A 13168-nucleotide genomic window follows, 5' to 3' on the forward strand; every position below is an offset into this window, starting at 1 on the left:
TATGTGTGTGGCCAGCATAAGACAGGCTGGTGGGCATCTAAATACACACCGCGATCGCTTGCCAGGACATAGTGGGTGTGCTAATGCCATCGCGGGATTTGCATACTTTGGCTGCGTATCTAGCGAGCGTGTCTGAATCGGGCCCTAGATTCCCAGCATATTACAGTCCTCTCACGTTTGAAAAACTCCTCCAGCGTATCTAACATTGCACATAGTTTAAAAAAGCGGACGGAGGCTGTTGGAGAGGAATCTTACGATCGTGTGAGAACGCCTCCAAAAGAATAAACCAATGGGGCCATAGGTGTCAAGACTGTATTCCCCACTAATAATGGGGACTACGGTCTGCACCAAAGGTCTTCATAGCGCTGAGACATAAAATGATGCAGAAACTAGTTTGCATACATTTTCTGAAATACCATCTTGATAGAGCTGTAAGGTAATGGTGCCTGGCAGACATTCAGCTGACACTCGTCTCGTCCATTGCTGACTGACTTGTCGTCGCCTTCGCGCCCAGACGCGCTGTTCGCCACCTATACAGCCCGTTGACGTCATCGCGGTCCCTATGGCGACGGTGAGGTCACCCTCCCTATCACTTCCACCGGGGGAGGGGGGTAGAATCGCCATTCCCGCTCTGACAGGCGGGGCTTGTAGGAAGCGGAAGTGGGGCTGGAACGGAAGTGGAACGGCATAGAATCCGCAGCAGGAGAGGTGACAGAGAGGAAGCCGTGCTCGCCCTGATCTCTATCGACCCGCTATCACCGGACCGCAGCTCTCAGGTGGGCATGGCTCGAGCCCAGGGGGATGCCAGGCAGAGGGTATGGGAGAGAGAAAGGGCTCCGGACCGCTCAGGGCACCTGGGGACTTGCGATAGCACAAGGGCGGGGAATCCTAGGGGCCTGTTCTAGGTAATCTCAGTCCTGGTCGCCCAATCATCCACCATGACACAGGCGTCTCCCATAGTAGCGAGCAGTGCGGCCTGGTGCAGCATCGCCCCCTCCCCGCCATCCGTCTCCTAGCGCTCTGCCCCGGCGCCATCGTTGTGTATGTCTGCGATCTCCCCTGTAATCTGCACTGCGCGGAGACACCGTACATTGCTGCCTGTGTGTGTGTCGGCGTGTCACCTGCAGTGTGTGCCCTCACCTTCCTATCACCGCGGCTCTTCCTAATACACAATGCTCTATAGGACGGTGGATTCCTGCCTGTGTCTGTCATCGCGGTGACTGCACATGTACTTTCGATGAGCTTTTGCAAGCAACGAAGACGTTGCAGGGTTTTTTTCCCCATTATATTCACAGTATTAATATTTGATGAGGACACCAATGTTTCAGTATGACACTAAAGAATAGTTCAATTTTAGCACCTTACTAAGATAACTATTTTTCATACTGCCCTTTTCTGCATGACCTATACATGTTTCTATCTTCTAATGCTTTAATAGGCCATAGCAATGTTTCAGAATATTGGAGTTGTGCACTTTATTATTATCATTATTATTATTAGTGTCATATAGCGCATAATATTCCATTGTGCTTTACAATTGTAAACATTAATAGAACAGACAGATATATAGGTAAGAAGGCCCTGCTTACAATCTATAGGAGTTGTGCACTTTATGGATGTCTCCAGCAATTCAAATATCCCTGTTTGACTTGCATGTAAATAGTGCAATATTAATTTACATTTAATGTATGAAGGACTGTTTTAGTGTCTTGTTGCAGTAGCATGGGATATCAAACCTTTTCTGTCTTGACAGAGGAAAATGTGCACTTCTGCTGTGCAGCCTGTAGCCTATTGCTTTCGGTCACTGATCAGCTGACTGTTTATTGCAGGCATGACACTAGAAAATCCTCTCACAACCAATTGCTTTTGATCCATACTATATTAATCCATGGACAAAAATGATCATATCAGTACCTCATAAGTATTGAAATTGTCTATTAACATTTTTATTTTAAACAAATATCATATGTAGCAGACTGTGAACATTAATTCAATGTTCAGTGTTTGGAATATCTGTTGCCTCTCTAATATGTGTGAAGGAAAAATGATTACGGCCTTTGATTCTTTTAATAAATGTGAACTTTGCAGATAGGAAGTAATCATCAAAATGAAACGCAAGTTTATCAAATCCACGAAATATGTTGCAAAATAAGAGACCTGTAATGCTGCCCATCCATTACACGATGCGGGGACGACGGCACAATTACGACGCTGTCGTCTCCCGCAGGGTGAACTGCATACACTGAACGTTCAGACGTTTAGTGTATGCAGATCAATCATCCCCAAACATGGCAGCCTGACGGCGGTCGTCAGGTTGACCGTCATGTTCGGGCGATGATTGATGTTAAAAACGACCAGTGGGCGCGCGCATCGCTGGTCGTTTTTAACCTTTTACTGCCCGATTTGCAGGCGATTTACCAAGCGATGACGACTGTTTTTTATCGCTCCATCAATGGGTATAATCGCCTAGTGGATGGGCAGCTTAAGTCTGTAGAGGTTTGTGTCGAAAAGGGGTAGAGATGGATCCCCTTCTGTAGATGTACGATGATGTCATCTGCCAGTGTCCAACGTCATTCCCTACCATCCAAGTGGGCATAGAGGGGGAATATAGTCTTGTGGCGAGTCACCGTGCCCGCAGCATGGCGAGCGAAGTGAGCCTGCAAGAGCCAACTTTCTTATTTTTGTTTAAAGTGTGGGCAGAAATCTCCAGGTACAGTTACTGAAGGGGTTTTATGCTCTAACGTGTGGAAAGTGAGGGCAATAAAAAAGCCAGGCCTGGCCAACCTGTGGCTCTCCATCTGTTGTGAAACTACACACTCCAGCATGCCCTGGCATAGTTTCCGTATTCTCTAATAGCAAAACATGCTGGGACATATAGTTTCAAAACAACTGGAAAGCCACAGGTTAGCCAGGCATGAATGTAAAGCTGGGGTACACACTTGCTGATGTGTACCGGTACCCTATGTCAGCCCGATGGGCTTTTGAATGAAAAAAAAGTAAAAAAAGCCCTCAGGTATCTTAACCCTTTTAGCTTCTTACTACTTTGGTCTGTCATGGCAAGACAGAAAATGGTATTTTAACAGGGGCACCTACTAAGCAACTAGACAGTTTAAAGAAAAAAGGCTACTCTTCCACTAGGGCAGTCCATATGGTTTTTAATGAGCTGTCAGTAATGTTCACGCCAGACTAGGGGCAGGGCGCTGAGGTGCGGGCAGTGCTACCCTGCGCCCTCCGAAGGTGTGAGCGCTCCTGAAAAGAGGGCATGACTGACCAGAGATGGGGTGTGTTCTCATGACATGTCTCAAATTTGTCACTCTTGGGGGCGTGTCCAGCACTTACGGAGATGCTGGGCTTACACCAAGTTCTCCCCTCACTGTGAATAGATGCAGTACACATGTGCGCTGTATCTATTCACCCAGTGGCGATTAGAACCACAACTTTTCCCAACCACGGGTGGGGACTGCACACAGGCTGCTTTAGCAGGGTGTCGCTATAAGGGTAGGGCACATTTTGCCACTTTAAACTTGGATAGGGCGTGGCAGCTAAATCAGCCTAGCAGAAACACTGTTAGATTGGTACCTTGCAGTTACTGGGCTCAGTGTATGCACCTCAAAAGCAAGTGTATGGCTTGAATTCTTCTAGGCATGGATTCTACTAATACAACGTCCCACACAGAAAAACATCAAACCCTGCTTTTACCTGCCACAGGTTTTTTTTTGCCGGTCCCAGCCTGTACCCCCCTTCACACAGGAGAGTAAATTCCCGGGTCAAGCATTTGTACCTGGTAATTTGCAAATGAACCCGGGCATTTCTTCTGTGTGAAAGGTTCAACCTGGGTCACAATTCTCGGGACATTGATCCTGGTAAAAACCATGGTCGAAGTACCATTAGCCTGAAGAGTTGTGATGATGCAAGAAGGATGCATTCTTTCGTGCTGTTGTCTACGTATCCTCATCCTACCATCTGCATTGTGTAACTGGAAACGTGATCCGTCAGACCACATGACCCGTTTTCAATAATTTACTGTCCAATTCCTGTGCTCCTGAACAAACTGGTGGTGTTTCATCCTGTTTACAGGAGATAGTAATGGTGTACGGACAGGCCTTCTGCTTCTATAGCCCAGACAATGTAATGTGCAGCATACTGTTCATTGAGAGGCCATTTGAATTGGTCCCTGATTCAGATTATCCATAATTTAATGCACTATTATTGCCTGTCTGTGGGATTGGACAAGTCTGCCTGCTCTCCATTGAGATCGAGCATCCAGTAGCTGTTCACGATCAGACTTTGCCCTGAGACCCAGTTTTATGTCTGCTGGTCCACTCCGTGTACACTTTTAACAACTGCCGCCCTCAAACGATTCACCAGAGCAGTCATTTACAGTAGCTAATATTCGCATCACTGCTGCAAGCACCAACAATCATTCTACATTGCGAGTCATTTACTTCATGAGTGATGTACTTCATAAGTTTCTGCATACCTTCACCTTTCCATTGTACAGATTAAGGCATTCTCCGTCAGCATATATCCAGAATTGCTGCTTTGCATAAAATCACCTGGTGATAATATTTTGGCCATTCAGGGCGATTCAATTGTCTTGGTGCGGCTGCAGCTTCCATTGCGTTATTGAATTGTTACTGCCCATGGGTGTGAATGCCACAGGCACCTATTTAGCAGTCCCGCTAGGCTGTTTCAGTGCGACGCCGCGCCCTGCAATATTTCTGAAGGGCAGAAAGCAACCTGCCCTTCAGCGCTGCACTCTGCTGAAACAGCCTATGGGTTCTGTTCACTCCTGCGGGTCGCAGTGTCCCGAGGGTGGGAAAAACAGTTGTGCAGCGGTCACCGCCAGTGAATGGATGCCGGCATCCATTCACAGTGACCGCAGCGCTTGGGGGCTGCCCGGCATGTCCGTAAGTGCCGGACATGCACCCAAGAGTGACGAAAAGAGGATGTCATAAAGACATGCCCATTTTAATTGGACACCCGCCCTTTTCCTTGGCCACGCCCACCTTCGGCGCGCGCAGAAGTGCCCTTTCTCTAGGTCCAGCGCCCTGCCTGCCTACGGACCTAGAGTGAGCACTACCTATTTATGCTCGCATCCTCTTGAGGTGGACAGCAGAAATCGGCAAGAAACAAGTCGTTTGTGTGCCCAAACAGTAGTTGGTCACTCTAACCAGGACTTTAGATGGATTTAGCCACTTTACGCAGCTAAACACGGTGCATTGGGAGAGACATGCATGAAAACTAATGGGTATTCACTGCAGTCTGGTCCAATAATGGCAACAATTAAATTGCTCTATTGGGCGCCCATTAGTGCCCAAAAACGATTGAATCCCCATTGTATATAGAAGGTTAAAGGGATTTCACCGCCCATATCTCATTTCCTCCCACATGTCTGACATAAGGGTAAATTGTTTTTTTTTTGTTTACCCATAAGTAATGAACGCACAACTGCGCAATTGTTGCTTTGATCGGGCGTGACTGCCACGGGCGCCCATTACTTGTTGCGCCCAAATGTAGAGGCTTAGCCATGTAAAGTGGCTACTCCCGTCTAAAGTCCTGGTTAGAGTGTTCAAACACCGGACTTTTCGTGGATTTCTGCACGGCACCTCAGGAGGGTGTGAGCAGAAATCTAGGCGCACGCAGAACTCGCGCTTCATTGAAATAACAGTTAAATTGCTCAGTCTGACGCCTATTACAAACAAAATGTTTCTAAATGCCTTTCCTTGGAATAGTGTGTGTGTGTGTGTGTGTGTGTGTGTGTGTGTGTGTATATATATATATATATCTGAATAAATTTTACACGGAGCACCTTTAATAATCAAAGTCTTGTTTCTGTTTTAAGGGCCGTATTCAATTAGAGGCGAAAAGCCGTAATCGTCAGAAAAGTTTCGCCTATTGCCGCTATTCGCGTGGTCGGAAATGATCTCCAAATTCAATTCCTAGCGAATTCGCCTAAGTGGAAACTCAATGCAATGTAATAGGCTAAAAAGTTTCTACTAAGAATAGCAGGTGAAGACAAAAGTGCAAAATCTTTATTTTCGGGTGCAAACGTGGGGAAACAACCCAGAACCATTGGCACAGTCCCCCGAAGGACAAATCTGGAAAAAAACGAACACCACAAAAAAGTATTATTGGGGCAAAAAAGTGGGGGGACAAGATTAAAAACTAGCAAAATAGATTTTTTGGGGGGGTCTGCAAGGATGGGTCAGGTGTTTTTAGGACTGCAGGTGCATGCCGCAGGTGCCATTTTGAAGTTTTTTTTAAAAGTTCACTTTGGAGATATAAAAATATGCTAGATCCCATTTTCAAGGACCCCAAATTTGACTGGAGTACTTGTTTTCACCAAAAAGTACTGCTTTGTTATTCTTCACCACTTATGCAAAGATGCTTATAAGAAACAATTTAAACCACTTAAGTACACCAAACACTTTTATTAGGGCTATTAGTACACATCTACATTGATTCCCTATGTTAGTGCATCTTTTTTTGGGTACAGACTGATTTCCCCACTTCTGACAGTACTTTCCACCTGTTCTGCACTCGCAGCTTTCCATTTTCGCGTGTTTAGGAATTGAATGGGGGGGAAAAGCGGGGACGCGCACAAAGTTTTCACCTCTAAAACAGATGAAGTAGGCGGAAAGTCCGACAGGCTAAACTTGTCTGACTCTCTGCCTCTAATTGAATACGACCCTAAGTGTTAACCCGACTGTTCGCTTTACTGATAAAATTATATTTATGCTAAACTGGAATCTGTATGTAACGCCGGATCAAATACAGACAGCGGCAGCCCAGCGGGTCGAAATCCCGACAGCTGAAGGTAAGTACCCTAACCCTCCCTTAGGGGTGCGTAACCCTAACCTCTTCTCAAAACCCCCACCCCCTCCCCCCCAGCAGTGTTCACTCTAGCTCCGGCGGCGCGCATCCGAAAAGGGGGCGTGGTCATTGAAAAGGGGGCATGTCTATAAGATGCGTCACCTTTTCGTCACTCTTGGGGGCGTGCCCGGCACTTACGGACATGCCGGGCAGCCCCCAAGCGCTGCTGACAGGTAGAATAGCTGCCGGGCGAGTTATTCTCAATAGCACAGATGAATGTTAGTGGAAAGCTAAAATTTTTGACATTATAAAAGTGTTCACTCAAGGTCCGGGCAGGGTGCCCGACCTAGAGAATGGAGCATGGCCATGAGAAAAGGTGGGATGTCTTTGACACGTCCCCTTTTCATCATTCTTGGGGGGGCGTGCCTGGCACTTACGGACGTGTTGGGCTGCCCCCAATCTCTCTTCTCTTTGTGAATAGATGCTGGGCGAATGCGCCTGGCATCTATTCACTGGTGGTGATAGCTATACTGCAATTATCATCACCCGGCACTGCGGCCCACGGGTGTGGACGGCACCCGCAGGCTGTCTTTTTGCGGGGCGCTGCCAAGGGGGGCAGGGTGCATTCTGCCCTTTGAAATTGGGCAGGGTGCTGCGCCCCACTAAAACAGCCTATCGGGAGTGCTATAAAAGTGGGCCAAATTAGTTTTGATACATTTGAAATACAAATCAAAAGGGTTTAAACAATCCTTTGTGCTAGTCATATTTCTTTAGCTATTCACAGTAGTAGTGGAAGCAGGAAGAATGGGCAAGTGTGAGAATTTGAGCAACTATGTCAAAGGCCAAGTTGTGATGGCTAGATGACTAGTTCTGCTGCTGGCTAGATGACTAGTTCTGCTGCGAAAGTATGCTAATGATTGTAATTGCAAAGCACTCTCGCTGACAACATGTAGACACCCACTTCCCCCCTCGCACAGTCGTAATACCTTGCAATTCAGCTAAAACATCTGTAACATCGGAGCCACTCGCACATTTAAGGCAGGTCTGCCCCTGCCACTAAATTGCTAGCTTTCCTGCACGCAGTGAGAGCTCAAGCTGCATATGCCATCGCAGTGGCTAATTTATGCACTCCCCTGCAATGGCGTTCAAACACACTGGCACTTCCTGTTAATCACTCTGCTATGGGTTTGCGTAGCCACTGCGATTGCCTTTGTGCACGCACACTGCGATGCATGCGCAGTGAGAAACAATCATCCGTCTGCGTATGCTTTAGTAGTTGCGATTCTTGCTGAATCGGGCCCTGAGTCAGGGCATCTCCAAAACTTCAGGTCTTGTGGGGTGTTCCCAGTATGCAGTGATTAGTACTTGCCCAAAGTGGTCCAAGGAAGGACAAGCGGTGACAGGGTCAGGGACGCCCAAGGCACGTTGATGTGAATGAGTAAAGGCTAGCCTGTCTGGTCCTATCCCGCAGAAGAGCTACTGTAGCACAACTTGCTGGAAAATTATATGCCGGCTATGATAGAAAGGTGTCAGAGCACAGTGCATTGCAGCTTACTGTGTAGTCAGACCAGTCAGAGTGCCCATGCTGACTCCGGTCCATCATTGAAAGCACCTACAATGGACACTGCGTTAGCCCTGGACCTTGGAGCTATGTAAGGGTGGCCTGGTCTGATGAATCATGTTTTTTATTTTACATCATGAGGGTGACTGGGGTGCGTGTGCATCATCTACTAGAGCAGGGGTTCCCAACCACGGTCCTCAAGGCACATTAACAGTCCAGGATTTAAGGATAGCCATACTCGAGCACAGGTGACTTAATTAGTACCTCATTCATTTTGATTTAACCACCTGTGCTCAAGCATGGATACCACTAATACCACGTCTGTTAGTGTGCCTTGAGGACCGAGGTTGGGAATCACTGTACTAGAGGATCCAAGGTTTGCAAGCAGAACATTGCCCAGAGCATCACACTGTCACCGCCGGCTTGCCTTCTTCCTGTGGTGCAGGCCTGGCCAACCTGTGGCTCACCAGCTATTGTGAAACTGCAAGTCCCAGCATTCCCTCCCACCAATCCGCTTGCAAAGCATGCTGGAACTTGTAATGCAAGAAATGTAGCAACACAAGTTGCACTATACTGTACATACAGTAAATAGGGCTGAATTCAATAGTTTTTTGGGTGGGAATAAGCAATGGGCACCTGAAGAAGCAATTCTTTTGCCGATGTGGTGCAACTATTACTTATCACGCTTGTTGCGCTCAAATGCACCTGGTTTAGCTGCATAAGGCGGCTAAACCTGTGCAAATTCTTGGTTAGTGTGCCAAAACAGCTGACTTTGCAGATATCTCAGGAGGCTGTGAGCAGAAATCACGCAGGCCCATCTGAAAGGCAAACAATTGAATAGCTGCCATCGGGCACCCATTATTTACCGGGGTCCAAACAACAATTGAATTACTCCTATAGTGTTCACTTTAAGATTTTTTTCTTTTTTTTTTTTTTTTTTGAGTGCTGATCACATTTTAATTTTGAAGGGCAATGACTCATGGCTAAAGCTGTTTTACAAATATTTTAAATGATTGTAATCAATGTGTTTAGTATAATGCCTCCGATATATATATATATCACACCCTAGTGCCCCAATTTATATTATGACATGGAGTACTTTCCACAATTAATATTCTGCTATACAGTAGTACCACTAATTCATATTATACCACAAAGTAGTGCTTATAATTATATTTTATGCCATATAAAACATGGCTTCATGAGAAATTCCCTTTTAATACCGCACATGACTGTTTTTTTATTTTATTGCTTCAGCATCTAAACCAAACTTTAAAGCCATTCTACTGTAAGGGTGTTTGACATGTTGGGCATATAAAGAAAATGTTTTTAGACTGTACTAGGGTTAGGGAAGGACTCTACAAATCCCTGGGGCCAGGTCACCATGGTGACCAGATTTTTGTGCCTGACGACTAGATTTTGCAGGTAGGAAGGAAGTGTTCCTTGTCAGCCTCAGCGGAGATTCTTGGGCGTGCCAACCTGTTCTATGGCGACTGCCATTTCATGCATAGAAGTGCGTTTGCTGAGTGTCCCCTGTGTTGGCTCCTCCAATCCTTCCTGGCTGTCTGCTGTCTCCAAACTTCGACTGTATAGAGCTCCGGTAAGAGGGTCTATGCATGGCTGGCGGGGGCTTTGCCTGGGATGGTTTTCCTGGGGATACCCCCTTAGTTGTGGGGGGCTGGTTGCCCGGGGGGGTAGGTGCTCATTAATGTGGCCCCCGGAGGGTCTGCTGTCTGGTCCTACACTTTAATTCTGGCTCCTAGATTTTAGAAAAATTTGTCAAACCCTGGCTTAGGGACCCTCCTTCCACACTGGGTACACATTAGACGATAAAGGACGATTTGCCAATTTCCGATAGATCGTAACAACAAATCGTCCAGTGTGTAAGCACTATTGCGCGCTCCTGCGTGTAATGCATCACAACTTCAGATTTGGCCTGTAGAGCAGTGTGATCTGAAGATTTGAGGAACACCTCCATGGATGAACGACATATCGGGCGGTCGTACACTAGATCGTGCAGTGTGTGTGTGTGGATCACTCGATATATCGTTCCATTGCATCTACCGTCGCTGGGTGTACACATTGTCTAGTGTGTACCTGGCTAACACATCCTCCAGGAAGGGCAGTTCTTCACCCACAGACATGGCCAACATCCTGAGCAAGTATGTACCCCCACTACTGCCCCCTGAGCAGCAGGGCTTGCAATTCATCCAGTGCAACAGTTTCCTGGAGAAAGAGGAGAAGGCAGTCCTGCTGGGGCAGCTGGCCCCACAGCTACATCACAATCTCGCTCCTGCCTTGGAGGGCTTTGTGTAGCTTTCATTTGCATTGGCTGCAGGAGGGAGGGGAAGTTGTACCCAGCTTGCATGGAGCTACCAACCGCATGCAGTGGGAACCGTAGGGTCTATCCTCTATTGTGTGCTTCCCAGGGAGCTGGCTGCGCCGAACCCTTTGTTCTGCCTTCTCTTGTTGCTCTGTCGCTTTATCAATGTGGAAGGCGGGACTGTATTCATGAATTGCAGAACAGGCAGGGAGTGGCGTCCTGACAAAAGTGCCTATTGGGAAGAATATAGGAAAGGTTATGCTTGCTCAAATTTAAATAAGACCCATTTCAGACCGACCATTTTCTGGGAAATGCGCGGGTTTATCAACCTGTGAATTTCTCAGATTCACAAACCTGCTCTGTACCAGGGTCAGGGACTCGGGTCGTTTCCATTCACTGCACTGAGAGAGGTATTAGTGAGCTTTAATTATGTTCTTCCAGTTAATATTTTATTTCTCTGGGAGGTGTGTTATCGAAAGAAAACAGTGTGTTCATTTTACATGATGTGATACACTGTAGCACCTTTTAAATTACTCCGTTCCAAATTGTATTTTTATATAAGTGTTCTACTTGTAGTATAGGGTGTTTAGGCTTTTCCCTCATTTAATAAAAATTTTTACTGGTCCTATTAAAATGTCCAATAGGTACCTAATATTTCTGGAATTGTAAATTGATCACTTAATTTAAATGAAATCAACCATGGTTTGTCATTTGCAGAATTTAAAAGTACTGTTCATCTGTCATTACAGAATATTGACGTCAGTTATGTGAATTAATTCATATATTTTCTTTTTACTATAGAACTCATCATGGACAAGTGTGAACTGGTACAGAAGGCCAAACTGGCTGAACAGGCTGAGCGCTATGATGATATGGCTGCAGCAATGAAAGCTGTGACCGAGCAGGGAGGCGAGCTCTCTAATGAAGAGAGGAACCTGCTTTCTGTTGCTTACAAAAATGTTGTAGGTGCTCGCCGGTCCTCCTGGCGTGTGATCTCCAGCATTGAGCAAAAGACTGAGGGCAATGAGAAGAAGCAACAGATGGCACGAGAATACCGTGAAAAGATTGAGGTCGAGCTAACAGAAATCTGCACAGATGTTTTGGTAATTTACTATAATTTACAAAGCAATGCACTATTTAAAAAAAAAAAAAACAGATTGGCTAAATGTTTAATTTTTTTTTTTTTTTTTTTTGGGGCAGTAATTAAAGTTTAGTGTTAGTGTAGATTACTAGGGGGAAAAGGTCTACCATGGCATTTGGTGACTTGTATTTACTAAAGTGCGGGTTTTTAGAAGTGGAGATGTTACCTATAGTAACCAATCAGTCTACTTAACATTTATCTAGCACCTTCTACAAGATAATAGTTAGAATCAGATTGGTTGCTATTGTGAACATCTCCACCTGAAAACCCGCAGTTAGTAAATATTCCCCTAGGTGTCAATATGTTTAGTTTCCATACATTTCACATCTAGCAGCTAGCCTTCCATTAGAAGCTGAAATTGCGGATGTTGGAGCAGAGCATGGAAGACTACACATACATTGCTTAGGAGAGGACCTTAACATTACTTTCTTCTTCGGGGTCCATAGGAATACACAGGATACCATGGGGATATTATGAGTGGAGACCAGTCACCAAACAGTTAAAGCTTCAGCTCCCAGAATGCCTTGGGTCCTTCTCCATATATACCCTGCCTCTAGCCACAGGACTTCAGTTATTCGTTTGGTGCGGCAGGATCAAGACTCATCTTTATAACGGGACTGCTCTGGCAGTCCTAAGCTTTTATATTATGTTTTTGGGTTGGCAGTACTAAGTGTCTGAATTAAGACGCATATACTGCGACTCCATCTACCTCTGCCGGCCCGCAATACCAGTAACTGGGCTGGTGATTTTGGCGGGTCGCGGCTAAGCTTGCTAGCCGCAATTCTGCGACCTGGACTGCAACTGGACGCACGGAGATGCCAGGTAAGGAGATTCCTTGCTTACGGGGAATCGCTCTCGGCAGTCCTTGCTTCTGGTGTCAGACTCACCAGAAGCCGCTGCTGTTGGGGCCCGGGATTGTCCGCGTCCTCCCTAACCACCCGGGCCTTATCGTCTGACGCCGGGGAACGGCAGCAGCCGATTCTGCTGCCGCGAGGCCAGCGTACCCCGCTGGTTAACGCAGCTTAGGGTAGGTAGGTGCTCCTCCCCAGACGCAGTCCCTACGAAGGGTCCACACTCAGGGCGCCCTGTAGCTGTTGGTTTCAGGAGGGTTTGAGTCGGTACCCCCAGTATACCACTCCCTTGTTTAAGATATATAGTGCTCTCTATCCTACCATTTCTTTGTGTAGTTGAGTCGATTTGTATGTGACTGTTTGCTAGCTGCTGTATTGACACTGTCTTTTATTTCTGTCTGTCAATTATAACTCCGTTTTTTTTTCTCTCCATCCTCTTGGGGGTGGAGGTTTTTCTCTGAGTACTTCACATTTAG

The 13168-nt window shown here is 46.4% G+C and overlaps 1 protein-coding gene across 1 annotated transcript in view; it reads left to right on the forward strand.

The window, feature by feature from the left end:
* The first annotated feature begins 622 nt into the window (after positions 1-622).
* The window catches only part of YWHAB (tyrosine 3-monooxygenase/tryptophan 5-monooxygenase activation protein beta), a 36824-nt gene continuing 24278 nt past the window's right edge, over positions 623-13168 (forward strand). The window contains exons 1-2 of the mRNA XM_088442789.1: positions 623-776; positions 11502-11803. Coding sequence (XP_088298915.1) covers positions 11510-11803 — 294 coding nt within the window. The 5' untranslated portion in view covers positions 623-776; positions 11502-11509. The remainder of the gene's footprint in view (positions 777-11501; positions 11804-13168) is intronic.

The sequence above is a fragment of the Taudactylus pleione genome, unplaced genomic scaffold (assembly GCF_031769625.1).
Source record: "Taudactylus pleione unplaced genomic scaffold, aTauple2 ptg000317l, whole genome shotgun sequence".
NCBI lineage: Eukaryota > Metazoa > Chordata > Amphibia > Anura > Myobatrachidae > Taudactylus > Taudactylus pleione.